This window comes from Saccopteryx leptura, chromosome 10, assembly GCF_036850995.1.
Source record: "Saccopteryx leptura isolate mSacLep1 chromosome 10, mSacLep1_pri_phased_curated, whole genome shotgun sequence".
In the NCBI taxonomy this organism is placed as follows: domain Eukaryota; kingdom Metazoa; phylum Chordata; class Mammalia; order Chiroptera; family Emballonuridae; genus Saccopteryx; species Saccopteryx leptura.
In genome coordinates, this window is record NC_089512.1 from 52,115,762 (window position 1) to 52,137,261 (window position 21,500).

The following is a 21,500-nucleotide window of genomic DNA, read 5'->3' on the forward strand; positions in this document are numbered from 1 at the left end:
TCTCAGTCGCTCTGGGGATCCTGGGAAGGGGACACTTGTGCTGCACGCGCGTTGGGAGAAAAACGCGGTGGTCTTTTCAAGGCCCTTGGGGTTTGTTTCAGGGTCCTACCCAGCTACCGGTGAGCGGAGTCTCCGGGAGTGGAGCCGGAGCTGTCCCCCAGGCGCGCCGGGACGCAGCGTCGGACTGTGCCCCGTCGCACCCACCTCAAAGGGAACCGAGGTCCAGGAACGCACAGGGACGGCCGCGGTCATGGAGGGCGCGCTGGAAGCCAACTGGAGCGCGGAGGCGGCCAACGGGAGCGCGGCGCCCGCAGGGTCCGAGGGCAACCGCACCTACCCGCCGCAGCGCAACGAGGCCCTGGCGCGCGTGGAGGTGGCGGTGCTGTGCCTTATCCTCCTCCTGGCGCTGAGCGGCAACGCGTGCGTGCTGCTGGCGCTGCGCACCACGCGCCACAAGCACTCGCGCCTCTTCTTCTTCATGAAGCACCTGAGCATCGCCGACCTGGTGGTGGCGGTGTTCCAGGTCCTGCCACAGCTGCTGTGGGACATCACCTTCCGCTTCTACGGGCCTGACCTGCTGTGCCGCCTGGTCAAGTACCTACAGGTGGTGGGCATGTTCGCTTCCACTTACCTGTTGCTGCTTATGTCGCTCGACCGCTGTCTGGCCATCTGCCAGCCTCTGCGCACCCTGCGCCGCCGTGCAGACCGCCTGGCTGTACTCTTCACGTGGCTGGGCTGCCTGGTGGCGAGTGCACCGCAGGTGCACATATTCTCGATGCGCGAGGTGGCCGACGGCGTTTTCGATTGCTGGGCGGGCTTCATCCAGCCCTGGGGGCCCAAGGCCTACGTCACATGGATCACGCTCGCAGTCTACATCGTGCCAGTCATTGTGCTTACCGTCTGCTACAGCCTCATCAGCTTCAAGATCTGGCAGAACTTTCGGCTCAAGACCACTGCACCGGGGGCGGCCAAGGGTCCCGAGGGCACGGTGGAGGGCAGCAGGGAACGTGCGGCGCTGGCACGCGTCAGCAGCGTCAAGCTCATCTCCAGGGCCAAGATCCGCACGGTCAAGATGACCTTCATCATCGTGCTGGCCTTCATCGTGTGCTGGACGCCATTCTTCTCCGTGCAGATGTGGAGCGTCTGGGACGTCAATGCGCCCAAGGAAGGTAGTGCCGGGGAGGGGGACCGGGAGGAACAAGAGCGGCTGGGCAGGGCCCTGCTCTTACAGCTTCTGCGCACTCCCAGGGATCTGAGGGCTTCTTGTGTGGAGAAGCGGGTTCTGGAATCCCGCAGAGCTGGGTTTGAGTCATGGCTCCATCATCCACTGGCCAAATGATTTTGGCGTAACCTCCCTGAGCCTAGACTTCCTCTTTTGTAAAATAGCAATAATCTTAAAAGTACCCGTTTTCACTAGGCAGCAGGGCAATGAAATGAGAACACATAAAGTACTTAGCACAGTCCTTGGGCTACATGTGGAATGTATGGTATATGGTTCCTTATTATGATTTCATATATAACCTTGAAACTGAGGTTCAAGTGACTTGGGTTTATGCATGTTTAGCGAATGTTGGAGGTAACTTTCAACCCCAGGCGCAAGCTCAAGATCTGTCTACTTTAAGTTCACTTTGCATTCAACTTCCGTTTTAAGTTCCAATCGGCCTGAACCCATGGGGTTTGGTTTGGATTATGAGTAATGGGAGATGGGCTACGTGACTCGTCCCACTGAGTGCGCTGAGAAGTTGCTGGACGGGGCATCATGGAGACGAGGAGATGAGTCTCTTAACCTTGGCTTGGTGGCAGTGGGAGAGAGGTGAGCCACACAGGGTGCTGCAGACAGGCTGAGGGCTGTGAATGTCCCTTCTGCTGAGGGTGTGGGGGAAGGGAAAGGGCAGGATGCAAACTATAAAACTGCTGCTCTAACTAGGAGGTTGGGTGATTTCTTTAGGTGGGAACTTGCCCTCTAGTTGGAGGACTGTGCAGATCAGGGCCAAGTGTGGCAAAGGGCCATTGTCCACGCTTGGCTGGTGTCTGGGTGACTAGTAGGACAGGAGGAGAGGATATAATGGGGAAGGGAGTTTGAGGGAGCAGAGAGCACAGCGGGCTCGGGGTCTAGGGGCTTGGAGCTGTCTCTAGTTGACTAGGAGTTCCAGGCAGTTGCTGCCTCATTGCTGATAATTTGCAAAGAGCAGGAGGGGTAATAGTTGATGAATAACTCACACCTTTTTGTTTGAGCAAAAATACAAAAAACTTATACTAGGATGCCAGGGACTCAAATGTTTGTAAGGAGAGACCAAGGGGTCACCCTATCTGCAATGGCCCATTTCCTGAAGTAATCATTCCTGTTCCCAACAGTCTCAAACACAATCATCCTTGCACCTGAAAACTCCTTTCATTCAGCTGGATAACTTTACTTTGTTCTCTCCTCAAACCGCAGACTCCTGGCTTCCCCAGCCCTCCAGTTAGTTAGTCAAGTGTTTGCATTAATACCGAGGTCTTTCGATATGTACCTGTGATATGCCAGTCTAGCTGTGAGGGGTGAGAATTGCTATGAGAACTCAGCAGAGCCAGCCTGACTTCATCATGCAGTCCCTGGTCATATCTTACAGAGAGGATTCAAGAATCCAGAGAGGGGATCCCAAGAGGGGCAGGCACTTGCTCCAGGTCACACAGCCAATCAGAGGCAGAGGAGCAGCGAGCGCTGGGTTTTCCTGTCCACCTCCTATCTCTTCCTGTGCTAGGTCTCTTATGAGGGGCACATGACTGGGGAGTCAAGTGGGGCAGCAGTCAGCAGTAGGGGTTGTAAATAAGATAAGACACCAGGCCATCCCAGTTTCCTGGACAGGCTCCAGAGAGACCAGACCCAGGTCCTGCTGCGCTCAAACACCAGCTGTTGAGGAAGTGAGACTGACACTCCGTTAGAGTGGGTATGGGGAGACCTGGGATCTAGCCCTCTGTCTAGTCCTTACAAGCTGTGGGACTTTGAGTGAGGGATCCCTCTTCCTCTTGACCCTTAGTGCCTTGTTTTTAGGGTGAGGACATTTCAGCACTCAGCTTGTTCACTCAGCAGGGACTCTGACTCCTCTCTCTCGGCAGCCCCCTCACTGCGCCCGTTCATTTCCTCCCCAGTGGTTTCCCTCCCATGTGACTTCCGGTTGTCCATCCCCTCACCTGCTCTCCTCTGTCTCACTTTCCTTCCTAAAGATCAGGAGTATGTGGTCAACACATGTCATAGTTACTCAGTGGAGCAGTTATCTTTTCTACACTTTAAAACTACACCAGACAATTCATCTGTCTTAAAGACAAGCCACAGGAAAAGAGAAGAGAGTGCCCCTAGGTAGAGCGAGGGCCAGAGGCCTTCTGGGTTTGTATGTTCCCCTGAGGAAATCTAGGGGAAGGCCTTCAGTATAGATGGGCTCCTACTCGGGCTCCAGGGGCAGGAAGAGAAGCGGACTCTTCCAACCTCAGGTCTTCTTTCTCTTTGCTCCTTCGCTTTTTCCTAGTTCAGAGGAAAGAGTGTGTCTCCCATGAAAAGCCCAGGTCCCCCTGGTTCTCCTGGGCTCTGAGAAGAGTCCAAAGGCAGACCCCAGGGTTCATGACTACGCTGCTGCCAGCACCCCTATCCCTCCTCACCTCCCAGTGTTGCCGGAAGCAGATGCCGGTCCGTGTGTGGGAGGCCCAGAGAGCACGGAGGACTTGGGTTCTGCCCACCAGCCTGGCCGAGGCAGGCAGTGTTCCGTCCGAGTGGATGCGGGCTCAGCTAGGACGCATATCCTGTGCCCGCTTGGCGTTAATCTGGATAATTGCAAGTAGCAGGCCTGCCGGTCCGAAATGATGGTGTTTACAGTCACCTTGGAGACATGACTCATTCTAGAAACTATCGGCCAGCGTTAAGGAAAGAATAAAAGAGAGACACTCTAGAGTTACTCAGGAGACGGTGATCAGGAAAGTGGAATCAATGCCCAGCCCCTACTCTCCTGTCCAAGAGGAAGGTGATTTACAAGAAATGCAAAATATCTGGCTCAGGGACATTGTGATATTCTTCAGGGAAACCTCTGGGCAGATGGGCTCAGACTGAGGCAGGAGTAGAACAGATGTGGGACTTTTTCCTGACAATAGCTTCATCTCAGAAATCTCTGGAAAACAGAACCAGAAGCTCCTTCACCACCGGCTACAGATCGGAGTGGATGGAGAAATCACACTAGCCTTGGCAGCTGGTCTCGTGGCCTCTGCAGGATGCCAAGCCCCTGCCTCCATCAGGCTCACTCTCTGGTGTCCTCTGCAAACCCAGGCGCCCCTTTTACATTACTCTCCCTTGAACGACTTCTTCCCCCACCCCCTACACCTTCATTCACCCCAAGAGCTGCCCTGATGGGCTTGGAGCTGACCTCATTCCAAAAGTCATTTGAGGTGGGGCACTAAGATTCAGTTACTGCAGCAAGAGCAAGTAGATGTAGGAGAATTTAGAGGAAGTGGGAAAAATGGAAGACAATGATAACATTATAGTAATAGTAATAATAAAGCCTCTATAGAGGCTCCTTTTTCATAGGAGCCAAAGCCAAGAGGAAAATTCTCAACTTCAATATTTCCACTGTTTGGAAGAAAAAACATCGAGTGCTGAGTGAGAGCAGGCTGCCCCTGTCAAGCCTCACGGTATTGGACAACCCCAGAAAGGAAGAGGAGCACGGTGGTAGTTTAATGAGCTCTCCGCTTACAAGCAGCCAAGTGCCGTTGGAGCCCGGCCTTGGTGAGACTGCGGAGACCACATAAGGAGGGTTGAGACCCACACGTGTAGCCTTCAGAATGATTCCACAGCCAGAGACGTGGCACCAGCCTTTCCCCTTGCACTTGATGAAGTTTACGTGGTTGCTGGTCCCAAGAACTCCGGCCCTGGGGACGTTCCGAGGGAGGAGGTGCAGGGGGTGTACTTGTTCTTCCAGGCCGTGGTGGCTGCGGGTCGGGATGGTGAGCCGACCTGGAGTCTCCGTCCCTAGTTCTCCCCTTCCAGTGGGCAGAGACGAGAGAGGAGAGGGCAGGTGGGCAGATGGGAAGGGACACGCTGCCCATACACACCACGCAGTAAGTGTGGCTCCTGTCTGTCACCAACTGCAGATGCCGGGAAGCTAGAGGAGAACCTTTTGAACAGTTTGTAGGTGAGACATATTCATCTTGCAGAATAGTCCCCTTTTCTCTCAAAGTTGCTGATTCCCATCGGAGCAAGAAAATTCCCCAAAACAGAGCAGGGACCCCCCCATGCAGAGGCCAGGACAGAGGGTGGGCACTGCGGGTCCTAGACATCCTGGGTGCAGGGAAGAGCCACACGGCTGGCCTGCCTTCGGAGCTGCTCAGCCGTTTTCTCCTGTGTGTCCTTGAGCGAGTTGTTTCATTGCTCTGAGCCTCTGCTTCCTCCTGTGTGTAATGAAGATGCCAGAACCTACTCGTGGCGTTGTTATGAGGATGACGTGGCGGACCTTGTGGCACGTGGTGGCCACGTGATCAGGATCACTCTTCTCCCTCCCTCCCCCCATTCTACATGTTTACAATCCTGTTTGCATTCTTGGGATTGACTTTGAGAGTCTGCAGTTACTCCTGAGGAAGCAGATGGACAGTTTTCTCCTGAGAACCTGGGTGGAGGAGAAGGGGTACAAGAAGAGCCTGCTGGACAATAGGCTCTGTGTCCAGGCAGGTTCGTATGTGGAGGAGAAACTTGTTCAGGCTGGAGCGGTGGACTGTGAGCCTTGTCACAACAGGGACACTGCCTGTCCTGTTCTCTGGTGTGTGCCCGGTGCTTAGCAGAGGGCTGCGCCCCCCGTGGGGTCCCTGCCAGTGCCTGTTGAGCACATAGGTGGGGCATGGAAAGAGGGGGTGCATGAAAGAGGAAAGGATAGGTGTGTAGAGTTGGACTCAGAAGTAAGAACTTTCTAAGCAGCCTTCCAATAGTTGAACTGGCTACCTAGTGAAGAAGTGAGTGCCCCATCACTGGGGGCAACCAAACATCTGTCAGGAGTGTTGTATAGAAAGAAGGTTGAAGTGCACAGGAAGCCTGGCTTTAAGTGTTTTCCCATCTGAAAATGAGCTCCTCCCTGTTTCTGTGGGACTACAGCCCCTCCAGTGTAGTGTTTACAGGGACACTGTGCTCCAGGTGTGGGTGGGCTGGGCAACTCAGAGACAGGTCTGCTCTTCAGATGGCCCATTGATCCGGAGAGCAGTCAGAGAGAGTGGGCAGGAGGAGATTGGACGGATCATTCTTGGCCGAGGAAAGATTTTAGCTTGGCCCTTCTGGGTATAAATTGCAATTAGAGGGACAGTTAATGACTGTTCCATGTTCTTTGCATGTTCTTTTATGTTCTTGGGTAGTGCTAATATTTTCCCTATGGGTTACTGCCCCAAGGTGACTTGACTTTTTTTTTTTTTTTTTGCCAAAAGTTTTGATTAATAATAGTAAAAATAAAAAATCTGTTGGTGAGGCTTTGCTACATATTTCCCCCCATTTGATGGATATCTGAGTGGGTTGTGGAGAGGGTGGAGAGTGGGAGCAGGAGTTGTGGGAGGATCTGTAGGAGGAGATCAGCTCTCTGGAGAGGCTGGGCTGGGCCTGGGGCCAGGGGCTGGCTAGTCGGCTGCCTGAGGGCCTGGCCCACCTGATGACCCCACCACCTTGCACTGGCCACTGTTGGGAGCAAAGGCAAGCCCATAGGGCTCACTCACCCCTAGGGGCTTAGTGAGGCCTGAACTGTGCTCTGTCAGACCCATAGGTCAGTTTCTACCAGCCAGAGCAGCTGGGCCCCAGTTCGCATTGGGAAGTCCCCTTGGGGCATATCTCTGGTGGTCTGTGGGCCTCTGCCATTCTCATGTGAGCAGTGGAGATATCTTGTGATGGGACAATATGGGACACACGACCTGTCTGGGCATCAGATTCAGTCAAGTAAGGAGTTGGATTAGGTGATATCAGTACCACCCCTTGGTAAATGCCAGGCCCTGTCCCTGGCCTTGTCTCTCATCCTCACCCAAATGCAGCAAGGGAAAGAAGCATTATCCCCATTTTACAGATGAGGAAACTGAGGCTCAGGGTGATATGACCTACTCAAGAACACACTGAGTAAGTGGTAGAGCTAGGATTTGAACCCAGTCCTCTCACATCAGACACTGCCAGATTTCACTACCCCTACCTCAGACCAGTGTTTTTTTTTTTTTTTTTGTGACAGAGACAGAGAGAGACAAAGAAAGGGACAGATAGGGACAGACAGACAGGAAGGAAGAGAGATGAGAAGCATCAATTCTTCGCTCAGGCACCTTAGTTGTTCATTGATTGCTTTCTCATATGTGTCTTGACTGGGGGTCTCCAGCTGACCAAGTGACTTCTTGTTCAAGCCAGCGACCATGGGCTCAAGCTGGTGAGCCTTGCTCAAACCAGATGAGCCTGCGCTTAAGCTGGTAAACTCAGGGTTTCGAACCTGGGTCCTCCGCATCTCAGTCCAACACTCTAACCACTGCACCACTGCCTGGTCAGGCCAGGCCAGCATTTTTAAGGGGTTCTATTCCCAATAGTGTCTGAACCTCCTGGGCACTCGTGAAAAAAGCTGATTCCTGGCTCTGCCCCAGACTCACAGCACCAGAGCCTTGCACCCTGTCTGTGGCCCAGACACCCCAGCCCCTGGGCTCTTCCCAGCAGCACCCAGCTTCCTGGCTGCTACTGGCAGTGGCTCTTAGCACTCTGGGCTTGAAGCCTGTGCTGCTCGTCTCCCCCGCTCCCACTGTCCCCCCATCTTAACTGCACACCTCTCATGTTGGCACTGCCCTTTCAGTGACTACCTTCTTGGGTGAAAGAGGTTTTTAACTTTGTTGACGTTTTGGGCCACATCATCTTTGTTTTGAGTGTTGTGTGGGAGGGGCCGCTGTCCTGTGCCTATAGGAATAGCAGCCCAGAGAGGCCTGGGCAGCTGCATGTCAGCTGTTCCGGGCTAATTTGGGCCTTCAGTGACTGAAGCAGTGCTGGGAAATTTGAGCAGAGGGAGTGCCAGGAACTCTGAACAAGGGTGTTCTTGGGGCTTGAGTAAGGCCGGCTGGTGGGCGAACGGCAGGCTTGAGCATGCCCTGGAGTGGCCCTCAGCCGCCCACCCTCCATGAATCACAGTGCTGACTGGAAACACAGAATTGTTTCTGTCTTCTGGGGTGAAGTTGCCCAGCATGGCATGTCTGGTTTTGATACACGGCCATTTCTGCTTACCATCCCTGCTTGGGGCCCCCCTTAAAGACCACCTGTGGTCTCCAGTCTTGGGCCCACCAGCCCTGCCCCCAAATGCTGCAACTCCCTGTTTCATAGTGTCTTGTATTTTTCTCTTTCCCACTGGTGTGTGTGAATCCCTCGAGGGCTGGTCCCCAGGGCTAGCACCCAGTGGAGTAGCATGAAAGGACACATAGGTATCTGGCAATGTCCGTCCCCCTCTTCCCCTCCTCCCCCTCCTCCCCCTCCTCCCCCTCCTCCCTCTCTTCCTCCTCTTCTCTCTTCTCCTACCTCCCAACCCTCCCCCCTTCCCTCCCTCCTTCCTCTCTGAGCCTGAGGTCAGCCAGGTGTGAGAGCCAGTCCCTGGACCAGTGCCTCCCACTGCCCTCCCTTCTAGGCAGGAATCAGAGGGAGTGGCCAGGCTGGTCCTGGGGGGAGGGCGTTATTGGGGCAGCATTAATTGTTTCTTACGTCACTGGCAGAGTAAAATTTTCTAAAATGGACTATCTAAAGTATTTTTGGTATTACACAACCCAATCCCAGAGCTCTGAGTGGTTTTTTTAAAAAATATTTTTACATTTTTTTATTTTTAAAGTCATGGAAAAAAGGGTAAAAGGCAGTTTCTTTAATCAGTCTGGGATCAGGAATCTACAGACCTTGGGCTTTAAAAAAGTTATATAATTAATTATATCTCATATCCATTAATAATAATAATGCTAATTACTTGATTAAACACAAAGCCTTTTTATACTATCCTCTCCCCCTAGTTTTCCCAAAGTCTGTGAGTGTCCTATGTCCTGTGTCTGACCCTGGTGTGAGTGTCCTGTGTCCCGTGTCTCACCCTGGTGTGAGTGTCCTGTGTCCCGTGTGTCACCCTGGTGTGAGTGTCCTGTGCCCCGTGTCTCACCCTGGTGTGAGTGTCCTGTGCCCCGTGTGTCACCCTGGTGTGAGTGTCCTGTGTCCCGTGTCTGACCCTGGTGTGAGTGTCCTGTGCCCCGTGTGTCACCCTGGTGTGAGTGTCCTGTGTCCCATGTCTCACCCTGGTGTGAGTGTCCTGTGTCCTGTGTCTGACCCTGGTGTAAGTGTCCTGTGTCCTGTGTCTGACCCTGGTGTGAGTGTCCTGTGTCCCGTGTGTCACCCTGGTGTGAGTGTCCTGTGTCCCATGTGTCACCCTGGTGTGAGTGTCCTGTGTCCTGTGTCTGACCCTGGTGTGAGTGTCCTGTGTCCTGTGTCTGACCCTGGTGTGAGTGTCCTGTGTCCCATGTGTCACCCTGGTGTGAGTGTCCTGTGTCCCGTGTGTCACCCTGGTGTGAGTGTCCTGTGTCCCGTGTCTGACCCTGGTGTGAGTGTCCTGTGTCCCGTGTCTGACCCTGGTGTGAGTGTCCTGTGCCCCGTGTCTGACCCTGGTGTGAGTGTCCTGTGCCCCGTGTCTGACCCTGGTGTGAGTGTCCTGTGCCCCGTGTGTCACCCTGGTGTGAGTGTCCTGTGTCCCGTGTCTGACCCTGGTGTGAGTGTCCTGTGCCCCGTGTCTCACCCTGGTGTGAGTGTCCTGTGCCCCGTGTCTCACCCTGGTGTGAGTGTCCTGTGTCCCGTGTGTCACCCTGGTGTGAGTGTCCTGTGTCCCGTGTCTGACCCTGGTGTGAGTGTCCTGTGTCCCGTGTGTCACCCTGGTGTGAGTGTCCTGTGTCCTGTGTCTGACCCTGGTGTGAGTGTCCTGTGTCCCGTGTCTCACCCTGGTGTGAGTGTCCTGTGTCCCGTGTGTCACCCTGGTGTGAGTGTCCTGTGTCCCGTGTGTCACCCTGGTGTGAGTGTCCTGTGTCCCGTGTCTCACCCTGGTGTGAGTGTCCTTTGCCCCGTGTGTCACCCTGGTGTGAGTGTCCTGTGTCCCGTGTCTCACCCTGGTGTGAGTGTCCTGTGCCCCGTGTCTCACCCTGGTGTGAGTGTCCTGTGTCCTTTGTCTCATCCTGGTGTGAGTGTCCTGTGTCCCGTGTGTCACCCTGGTGTGAGTGTCCTGTGTCCCGTGTGTCACCCTGGTGTGAGTGTCCTGTGCCCTGTGTCTCACCCTGGTGTGAGTGTCCTGTGTCCTTTGTCTCATCCTGGTGTGAGTGTCCTGTGTCCCGTGTGTCACCCTGGTGTGAGTGTCCTGTGCCCCGTGTCTCACCCTGGACTTCCTTAGATTCTGAGACACAGTTAGCCCAGGGAGCAGCCTACCTGTTGTTTTACCTGTATTGGCGCTAACTCTGCTTCTGGTGAGAAAAGTAACATTTATTGGGAATGTATAGATCATTGTAGTAATAATGACAATAGCTAAGCTTTATTTGGTGGTGTTTACTTGTGCTGAGTGCCAGCACTCATGGTGATCACTTGGAATTCTGTCTAATTATACTTGGTAATGATTCTGAAAGGAAGTTCTTTTTATTATTCCTGTTTTACAGATGGAAAAACTGAGGTTAAAGGAAGTTAGGTAATTTGTCCAAAACACACAGTTGCAAAGGATTTGTGCCAGGCCTGGGTAATTTGAAAGCAAAGTCCTGCTCCTGGGAATGTGTGGAGAAATGGGCTGAGCGAGCCCTGTGGGTCTGCCCCTCCCCTTTTCTGGGGCCTTTTCTATACTTTTTAACATCTGCCCTTCCTATAGCAGTCAAGATTGTCTAACTTTTTCTGTTAAAGGCCGAATAGGAAATATTTTACTTGTGGGGTATAAGGTCTCTGAAACAGCTCCTTAGCCTTGTCCTTAAAGTGCAAAAGCTGCCATAGACAATATGTGAATGAATGGGCATGGCTTTTTTACAAAAATGAGCTGAGGGTAGGGTTGGCCCTTGGTCTAGACCTGGAGACACTGCTGCCAGGAAGGATAGTGACCTGGTGAGAGATCTTGGGTTTAGAAAGACCTTGGGGAGTGGGCAGTGCTTGGCCTGGGGATGGGAACAGGGAAGTTTCTCTCGGACTCTGTCCCTCAAATCACACCATGAGGACAGTTGCCTGGCCAGCCTGTGTCTTTGTGTTGGGACTGAGAGGATTTGCTGCCTGGTCCCAAGCTGACATGTATGAATGCTGACCTGGTTTTCAGAGGAACCAGACATGTTATGTTCAGGTAGAAACAGGATGGCTTGATGCGTGCCCTTGGGGAAGTCACTTCTCTTCTCTGAGCTTCAATTTCCTTATCTATAAAATGGGGAAAAGGCTGCTTTGAAAACCATCCTGTTCTGTGCAATGGATGACATTGCTGCATTGTCATGTATCTTTGGGAAGATCATTGTGAAATGCAAGGACAGTACTTTCATACTCTCTTCTGTTCCTGCTCCTCTGCAATCCTATGAAAGGGCAGTGTGGATGCCTAAACCTAAACAAGATACAGTAAGTGCAGAGAGCAGATGAGGTGCGGTCACTTATCTGCTTGGAAGCTATCGATGGCTCCACATTGCCTATAAGTTGCAGTTCAGACTCAGCCTGGATTCCAGGTCCTTCTCAGCCTGGCTCTGTCCAGTCTCTTCTCCCAGGAAACTCCCCTTCCCAACCCTGGCTGTCTCCGAACGCTCTTGGACGTTTTCACTGTGTATCTTTATTCCTGCTGCTCTTTCCCTTTGAAATGTTCTCCATAGCCCCTGTTTTTTTCCATTTTATTTATTTATTTTATTTATTTATTCATTTTTAGAGAGGAGAGAGAGAGAGAGAGAGAGAGAGAGAGAGAGAGAGAGAGAGAGAGGAGGGAGGAGCAGGAAGCATCAACTCCCATAGATGCCTTGACCAGACAAGTGCAGGGTTTTGAGCTGGCCACCTCAGTGTTCCCAGGTCGACGCTTTATCCACTGCACCACCAGAGGTCAGGCTCCATAGCCCCTGTTTTTTATTCCCAAACATCTCTCCTTTCTGCTGATGGCTTGAAATCCCACCCCTAGGGATTCATGTCTTGGGTGATTAGGATATTTGTCAAAATAAAAAAAGGTCAAATGTGTCCTCAGCATTGGCAACTTGATGTGAGCAGGTTCAGCTTAGGGAGGGTCATCTGTCACCCAGGAGCCAGGCCAGGCAGGTTAGGGGGTCTGTGGCCACCAGGTGGGGGCAGAGGTGCTGTCCATGACCCTGACTCCTCCCACCCACTTCCAGTAGGGAACTCATTCACTGTTTTACTTTGTTGTTTATGTAAGTTTTTCTTTTGTTTAATAAAATAAATAAGTTTAAAATATCCAAATATAAAGAGTGAGGGGAGTAGCTTCAATGAACAGCTAAGATTATGCCAGGTCACTACACAGCGAGGTAAAGCACCGGCCTTTCTCTCCAAGCCTGAACTCATCCTCTCCCATTTTATAGCCTGACATGCCTACGTACTTCCCCTGGTGTCTGATAGTGTACTTTTCAACACCTTTAAAAATTTGGACTTTTATGCATTGATTTTGCCTTTTTCATTTTATATTTTAAATACTGATGTTGAAGACATCCTGTTTAGTCTCAGTGCTATTTCATCAGAATTTCTAAACATAAATTCCTCTTCTTCTTGTTCAGTCTGATCAGAGAAAATATCTGTTTCATTCTCTTTTATATACAGTGAAAAGTTCAGGATAATGACTACCCCCCCTTTGTTCTTTCTCTTTTCTTTAAAAAATCAGTTTAGTGTACAGATTAGATTTCCCTCTTTCAGTTTCTAAACTTTCTCTTTTGCAAGATAGTTTTCTTTTTTTGGCCTATTGGAGTCCCAGGTGCACCAAGTAATCAGACCAGTGGTTCTCAGACTGGGGTGTGTGTCAGAATCCCCTGGAAGGCTGTTTACAACAGATCACTCAACCATGCCCCCGGGGTCTGATTCCTAGTTTTAGGGTGGGGCCCGAGAAGCGCCTTTTCTAACAAGTTCCCGGGTGACCTGGGGACCCCACTCCAAGAACCACTGAATGTGCTTCACAAACAACCGCCCTCCTCCTTGTGCTGCTGGGACACTTTGCAGATGAACAGCTCGCTCTGCATTGATGGTGCTGTTGATGTAAGAAATGTCCAAACCTGAAGAGAATTTTTATGAGTTTATCTGAGCCAAACTGATTACAGTTGCTTGGAAGCAAAATCTCAACGGATTGAGAAAGCGCTCCAGAGAACGGCAGTTTTGCGTTTGTTTTATATGTTAGAATCAAAGGAGGAGATGTAAGAGGGTTACATGAAGTCCATTGGTGGAGGACTAAGGGGCAGGAGGAAGCAAAGCGGGGAAGTCTCTGGGATTGGATGGTGAGTGAAATGGAGAGACGTTTATTTTACATTGGTGGGTACAGGATGGTTATGTTTACAGCACGTGGAGATGGTGTATGCAGGGGACAAGACAACAATGAGGGGGCCTGCGGTCTCGCTCTGGGGCCGCGTGTGGGCCCCAAGGGGTCTGCAAAAGAACATTCCTCTGACATTTCAAATCTTTGTTATCTTAGATACAAGACAATAGACAGGCTCACCTAAGGTAGAGATTGACCTTTGTCAAGGAAGCTGCAGGCTCAGGATGTGACTATCCGCCATGACCCATGTTTAGTCAGGAATTTTTAGGTTCAGTCTGTCCCCTGTGGTTCTTTTTGGTCTTGGGTTTGTAGGACCACCATGCAGGTCTCCCCTGAGCTCGTCAGGTTTACTGTGAGGCCCTTTCCATCCATGGTGGCGTCTAGATCTCACAACTTCAGCATCCTCATGAAAAACCCTTTTCTGGATTTAGCTTTTGAATTTTGGAGTTCTTTTTTGAAAACTTTTCTCAGAAAAGACCGAAAGCTAGTGGGTTTCCTGAGCCTTTGCGATTGCCTTCACTCATGAGGATGTGGTTCTGAACAGAGTTCTTGGGATTATTATCTCCCTTGGGTTTCTGGAGGTGTTGCCTGTCCTCTGTGGGCGGGAGATAGCTGATGTTTGCCCAGTTTACATCCATTGAAAGAAACACAGATATTCTTTTCCTTCCACTTAGATATATTTAGGGTTAGGAAGTCTCTTTCCCTTTGATTGCATTGTGAAAAGCAATGTCTTGAAGTTGATTTCTGATCATCAGTTCTGTCTGAAGCTTAATAAGTTCTCAATTTAATGGCTTCTACACAGTGCTCCATATACTTTTAGTGTCTTTTTAAAATTTTATTCTGTATGAGTCGTTGTCATGTTGAAGCAGTGCTTTTAAGGGCATCTTCACAGAAATGCCTGCGACATTCTCAGCTACGAAGGTAGATCCACTTTCCCGCCACCGTGCCTTTGCCTGCGGCCCCCCCCCCCCCACCCCCCGGAACACTCTTCCTCCCTTCTCTGCCCGGGAAGTTCCTGCACACCCTTCAGGTGTCAGCTCCCAAGCTGGCTTCTGTGGGGCCAGCTGGGATTTGCTCTTAGAGAGTTGCACCCCCTCTTGGTGTGTCCACCTGAATCGTGTTGTCCCCTCTAGTGGGGCTACTCATTTTAGTTTTATATTCCCGGTACCCAGCCTGGTGCCTGGCACATGGCCGTGATATGTTCTAGGCTCTCTGTAATTTGTGTAGCAGTCCCATGAGGTTGGTGTACTCTTGCTCCCATTTTGAGATCAGGAAACAGCAGCTTGAGAGGAGTTAAAACTATTTGCCCCAGATCAGGCTAGAGTACAGGTGAAGTCTGGCAGCTTTCGGACTCTGTGCTCCTCTACTCTGAGCAGCAGGCGCTCCTCCTTGCTGGGTGAAGGATAGATGAGCAGGTGGCTGCGAGGAGGACAGCTTCTATGGGGAAGGCATGCAGTGGGGACGTAGTTGATGAGAGGAAGGACTGGGAACATCCCAGGGCTGGCTGTGCCTGGGAAGGCTTGGGCTGCAGGCCGAGTGCACAACCAGGGCAAGGGTGTGGAAGCAAGACAGACTTTGTCTCCTTAGTACTCCGGCTTGTGGCCCAGCTCCCGGACAGGGAAATGCTCCTCTCAGGAAGCAGTGCTTACCACTCCAGTCCTGACACCTTGCTCTGTCCCCTGCCCCACAGCCTCAGCCTTCATCATCGCCATGCTCCTGGCCAGCCTCAACAGCTGCTGCAACCCCTGGATCTACATGCTCTTCACGGGCCACCTGTTCCATGAGCTGGTGCAGCGCCTGCTCTGCTGCTCCTCCAGCTTCCTAAGGGGCTCGCGGCCTGGGGAGACGAGCGTGAGCAAGAAGAGCAACTCGTCCACCTTTGTCCTGAGCCAGCACAGCTCCAGCCAGAAGAGTTGCTCACAGCTGTCCTCCGTGTGACAGCCTGGGGCTGGACTGCCGCCCTCGATCAGGTTGTGTGATGTGGACAGTCTGCCCCTTGGTAGCCGTATACGTGTGTATGAGGTACCTCTCTGTTTGTGCACCTCCACACCTTGGGGCAGCTTGTGTGGGGTGGGGGATTCGAACACAGGGTGGGGATGTAGTCTCCGTGGGGAAAGATGATGGGGTGACTCGGCCACCAGACTGTATTTGGGTCTCCCCTGGGCTCCCACAGATACTTCTGTGACCCTGACCCCACTGCTGCCCCTGGCTGCTGGATGGGCTGTTTTTGTTTCCTATAATTTCACTCCGGTATCATTTTTCTCCTTTATCCTGAGATCATATGAAAAGTGGTAAGTATAGGATTGGTGAAACTATTGTGGAAGCCTAGTTTCCTGAGCTTGGAGTAAAAAGTGGGAACAAGGCCTCTAATGGGGAGATGTGTGTGCATCCTCCTGACATCAGTGTGTGTTTGCCTCTGAGTGGATTAAGCCCAGCATCCTGGAGTACCAGCTTGTCAGGGGATGGCCTTAGGAGCAGGGATTCCCTTATGAGACAGTTGGCACAGGCAGCCCATTAAAACCTGGATTATAAATGTTTAATAAGCTAATATTTAAATAGCAAGTGGAAAAGAAATAAAAGGCATCCAAATTGGAAAAGAAGTAAAACTCTTTGTAGATGACACAATTTTATATATAGAAAATTCTAAAGGTTTTGTGCATACACATAACACACACATTAGAACTAATTAATGAGTTTAGCAAAATTGCAGAATACAAGGCCAATATACAAAAATCAATTCTATTTCTGTATATTAGCAATAAACAATATGCAAATGAAATTAAGAAATAGTTTATAATAGTATAAGAAAGAATGGAATAGTAATAAACTTAATGAAAGAAGTAAAAGCCCTGGCCTGGTGGCTTAGTGGTTGGAGCATGGTCCCAGCACACTGAGGTTGTGGGTTCAATCCCTGATCAGTGTACATGCGAGAGACAATCAATGAGTGCACAACTAGATGGAGCAACTGAGTAGGACAGCGGTTGATGCTTCTCTCTCTCTCTCACTCTCAAATCAATAGAAAAAAATTTTTTTAAAAGAAAAAGAAGTACAAGATTTATACCATGAAAACTACAAATATCACTGAAAAAAATTGAAGACTTAAATAAATTGAGAGACATTCTGTGTCATGGGCTAGAGACTTAAATATATATTATTAAGATAAAAATATTGTGCAAACTGGTCTAAAGATTTAATGCAATTCCTGTCAAAATCCTAGCTGGCTTCTTTGTTCAAATTGATAAGCTGATCCTAAAATTCATACAAAAATGCAAGGGGTCCAGAATAGCCAAATAAATCTTGAAAAAGAAGAGCAAAGTTGGGTGTACATGTCCTGCATTTAATACTCACTACAAAGCTATAGCAATCAGGACAGTCTGGTACTGGCATAAAGGTAGACATAGTGACCAATGGAGTCGAATAGAGTACAGAAACAAATTCTTACAGTTATGGCCAATTGAGTTTTAACAAGTGTGGTAAGAGAATTGAATAAGAGGAATAGTGTTTGCAACAAAGTGCTGGGGCAACTGGCTATCCACAGGCAAGTGAATGAAGCTGGATCCCTACCTCACACTCTGTGTAATCATTAATTCAGAATGCATCAAAGACCTAAGTGTAAGAGCTAAAAACTACAAAACTCTTAGAAGAAAAGGTAGGCACAGATCTTTGTGACCCTGGATTAGGCAATGGTTTCTTAGATATGACACCCCAAACACAAGGAAAGAAAAACTAGATTAACTAGACCTCATAAAAATAGGGCACAAAACCTTTATGCTGTGAAGGACACTATCAAGAAAGTGAAAAGAGCCTGACCTGTGGTGCTGCAGTGGATGGAGCGTTGACCTGGAATGCTGAGATCACCTGTTCGAAACTTGGGGCTTGCCTGGCTGAGGCACATGTGAACAGGCAATTGATAAACAGCTAAAGTGAAGCAACTATGTGTTGATAATTCTCGTTCCCTTCCCCACTCTCTGTAAAATCAATAAATAAAATCTTTAAATTAAAGAAAGAAATAGAAAAGACAACTCACAGAATGAAAGAAAATATTTGCAATTCATATACTAATATCCAGAATATATAAAGAACTCTTACGGCTTAACAATAAAAAGACAAATAGGCCAATTTTAAAAGTGGTAAAAATATATATTTGAATAAATATAAATAGACATATTTTTATATCTACTCCAAAAAAGGTAATATGACTGGCCAATAAGCACATAAAAAGATGCTCAGTATTACTATTCACTACGGAAATGCAAATCAAAACCACAGTGAAATACCACTTCATGCCCAGTAAGATGGCTATAATCAAAGAGTGGTGACGAGAATGTAGAGAAATTGGAATGCTTGTACATTGCTTGTGGGAATGAATGTAAAATAGTACAGCCACTTTGGAAAATAGTTTGGCCAGAAATACCACTCTTAGGTATTTACTCAAGAGAAATTAAAGTAGACATACACACAGAAACATGCACATAAATGTTCAAAGCACCAAAATTTATAATAGCCTCCCAAAATGGAAATAGCCAATTATTTATCAACTGATGAATGGATAAATAAAATGTGTATCTCTATACAACAGCATGTTATTCAGAATAAAAAGAAGTACTGATACATGCTACAACATAGATGAACCTTGAAAACATTATACTAAGTGAAAGAAGCCATTGTAAAAAGCCACATAGTATATGATTTCATTCATATAAAATGTCTGGCAGAAGCAAACCTATAGAGACAGATTCTGAAATAGTGCTGGCCAGGAGCTAGAGGCTGGGGGAGTGGGGGGTGACTGCTAATAGGTTCAGGCTTTCTTTTTTGGGTGGTGAAGATTCTCTGGAATTAGTGGCGATGGTGCACATTTTGAGAATATTCTAAAAACCACTGAATTGAACACTTTAAAAAATAAAAAATGATTTTTTTTTGCTGGCTGAATTCAGCTTGAAGGATGAATTCCTTGGAATTTCTTACCTCCCAGCACTTTTTGTTTTTCTACATGACTCACCATTTTGGGGAATCCTATGGTTTTCTTACTTAGTTTTTCTACAAGAGTTGGTGTTTTCATTTTGGCCAAAAGGACCCACAGTGATGATATGTCTGCCCTGTTCTAGTAGAGGCACAAGTGCTGCTTGTGCATGTTTTATTTTATGAAAAAATTGTTTTTTTATTAAGTGAAAAGAGGGGAGGCAGAGACAGACATCTGCATGCACAACAACAAGGGTCCACCTGGAAAGCCCCTCTATAGGGTGATGCACTGCCCATCTGGGGTGTTGCTTCATTGCTCAGCAACTGAGCTCTTCTTAGTGCCTGAGGCAGAGGCCATGGAGCCATCCTCAGCACTCAGGACCAATTCGCTCCAATCAAGCCATGGCTGTGGGAGGGGAAGAGAAAGAGAGAGAGAGAGAGAGGCGAGAGGGGGATGGGTGGAGAAGCAGATGGGCACTTCTGTGTGCCCTGACCAGGAATTGAACCCAGGACATCCATACACCCAGCTGACACTCTACCACTGAGCCAACCTGCCAGGGTCTGTGTTTTATTTAGAAGAACAATTCACCAAGGGTCTCAAAGGCTTTACTTACCTGGTAAACAGGTTCTCAAATGTCCTCTCAGCCTTGAGGTCGGACATGACCATGTCCAAAAGAACACCTTTAAGTTGCTAAATCATAGATCTGAGGTTTTCTGACTGAGACTGGCCAGCTCAGTGGCACTATTTTTAAATTTCCACACCTATTTTTAGACTCGCTGTGATAATGTAAGAGCGTTTTCCAAAGCTACACACTTTCCTCTTCTCTTTCCACACGGCAGTATACACATAGATGCACACATGCATGCACACCATATGGTGAGCTAGCAGGGTCTAAATGTTCAGGGAGAAGAGAGGCATGCGCTGAAATGCCAGGGTTCAGTCTCAGCATTAGTTCAAGATCTGCAGTGCTAACTGGAGACCAAAGACAATAAATATCATCTTTGCACCCAGAGGCATTGCACAGTGTTGCCGGGATTTGCACTGAGAATGTCAACACCAGCCAGTCTGTGCTCTTTGGGAAGCTAACAGGAGGCTGGTTAGGGGTCTCAGTGTCCATGTACAGGACCACTGGAACACTCTGGTTGGACAGGCAGCAGTGGTGGGGTCTGTTGGCATTTGAGTCTCTCTGCTCCCCAGCCAGAGATGCCCCCATCCCTGCTGTTCCTAGGGAAGCTGCCATCCTAGCAGCCTACAAAAGCCACTAAGGGATCAAGGACACGATGACTCATATATTTTTTTGACTGGGGTGCAACCTTCCTGAGAACAGTTCTTGCAACTCCAGAACCAACTAGGACACTTTCCTAGTTCTGTGAAAGCTCTGGATGGTACCTCAGGTCTTACTATGGAGCAGGAGTCTGTGTTTTGTTGCAAAGAGTGGCATTTGATTTCAGCAGCACCCCCGGCCATGCAGCCCTCCTGTCCCAGGCTCATCCGGGAGGATATATTCAGTCTCCTAGCCCTTTCTCAACAACCACCTGGGAGAAGGCATGTGAGTCCAGAAGGCTACCTGGAGCTCTGTCGCTTCAGTCGTCCAGTTTCCAGAGCCAGTGTGTGGCTGGAGGCGCCAGTCAGTTGGAGCGTGCAGACTTTCTTCTGGAATGTTTTCTTGTTCTGATAGTCAAAAGGGAAGTGTTAATACTTGAAGACTCTGAGCCTTACTTCTTTTGGCCCTGAAAAAAATTCTGTCACACAATTTGAGGTCCTTTCAGGCCAGGTCTGATGGGTTGAGACGGCAGGAGGCTGCCTATTATGAAGATCCTGGTTTCCAAGTGCTTAACCTTTTTACATTTAATTGCCGTGAAACACCACTTAATGCAATGTGCACTCCTTGACCTTGTTCTCCTGTGGTGACTTTCTGTGGTACCCTCGTGCACTGTGCCAGCTGGTGAACGGTGTGGCCAGTAATGAGATGTCTGCTTCATTAGCTGCTTTACAAAAGGTGCACTTAATAAACTTGTTTTTTTCACCCATTGTTTCACCTTCTTGCTCCCTCCCAAGAACAGTGACTATACATGGTGCTAGCAGACTTGAATCCCCTGGTGGGGCTGCAGACTTATCTGCCTGATTGTTACAGAGGGGCAACTGGGCAGGGGGCGGTGGGGGAAGGGGTCCTGGTCCCATTGTCCTTGGACAGTTACTCTCCTTAATCAGAATTCTGTCAGAAAACATTCTAAGTCCCAGAGACAAACCTCTTGTATGACTTAGTCATACCCACTGTGTGCCACAGTCTAACTCTGGAGGTAATAGGGTTCTAGATTGTCACCTTGAAGGGACCCTAACAAGTGTTTCCTCAAATGAGCTATAGGGGCTACCTGTGAAATCACACACGGGTTTGCGGTCATTCCTGGGCACCGGACCTTCACTTGAAGCAGGAGCCAGCCCCTCATTACCTGGATGCAGCTACAAGGGGGAGCGGTGCTCTGCCTCCCCCTTCGGCCCATCGCATCACTGCCGGCGTGCCGCTCTGCGTCCTACTTTTCAAGGGGATTCCTGGAAAGATCAGAACTCCTCACACACACATGCGTCTAAGTGTGTGTCCTTCCTCCAGTTCTGTGAACTGCACAGGTAGTTGAGCACACGCCATACTCTGCCTCCAGAGAAAGAGGGGGAGCTTGAAAAATTGGTGTTGGAGTGAAATCAGGTTTCAGCAAATGTCAAGATGGTAAAAATCTCTGCGTAACCCAATTCCAAGTTTGAAACTGGATTTCAAAAGGCGTTTGGAAGGACAGGCTTTCTGAGGAGGATGTCAGTAATATTGATTGGCGTCAGCATCTTTCAGCAGGATCCTGGGTTCGCTGAGTGCCCTTGAGAATGTGCAGAGCTCCAGGCTAGAGCAAAGGGCCGGGGGCTGGGAGCATAGTGCAGATACTGGCTAGCTGTGCAACTTTTGGCAAACCTGCTAACCTCTCTGGACTGAAGCTTTCTCACCTGGAAAAAAACTAAGGGATTGCTTATGAAGTGTTTAGGAGCAAAATATAGGCAGTCCCTGGGTTATGAATGAGATAGGT

At 49.5% G+C, this 21,500-nt stretch overlaps 1 protein-coding gene across 1 annotated transcript; it reads left to right on the plus strand.

The window, feature by feature from the left end:
* The first annotated feature begins 250 nt into the window (after positions 1-250).
* Positions 251-15,410, plus strand: OXTR (oxytocin receptor). The gene is made up of 2 exons (XM_066351192.1): positions 251-1,169; positions 15,163-15,410. The coding sequence occupies exons 1-2, from the start codon at positions 251-253 to the stop codon at positions 15,408-15,410; spliced, it is 1,167 nt and encodes a 388-aa protein (XP_066207289.1).
* The last annotated feature ends 6,090 nt before the right edge of the window (positions 15,411-21,500 follow it).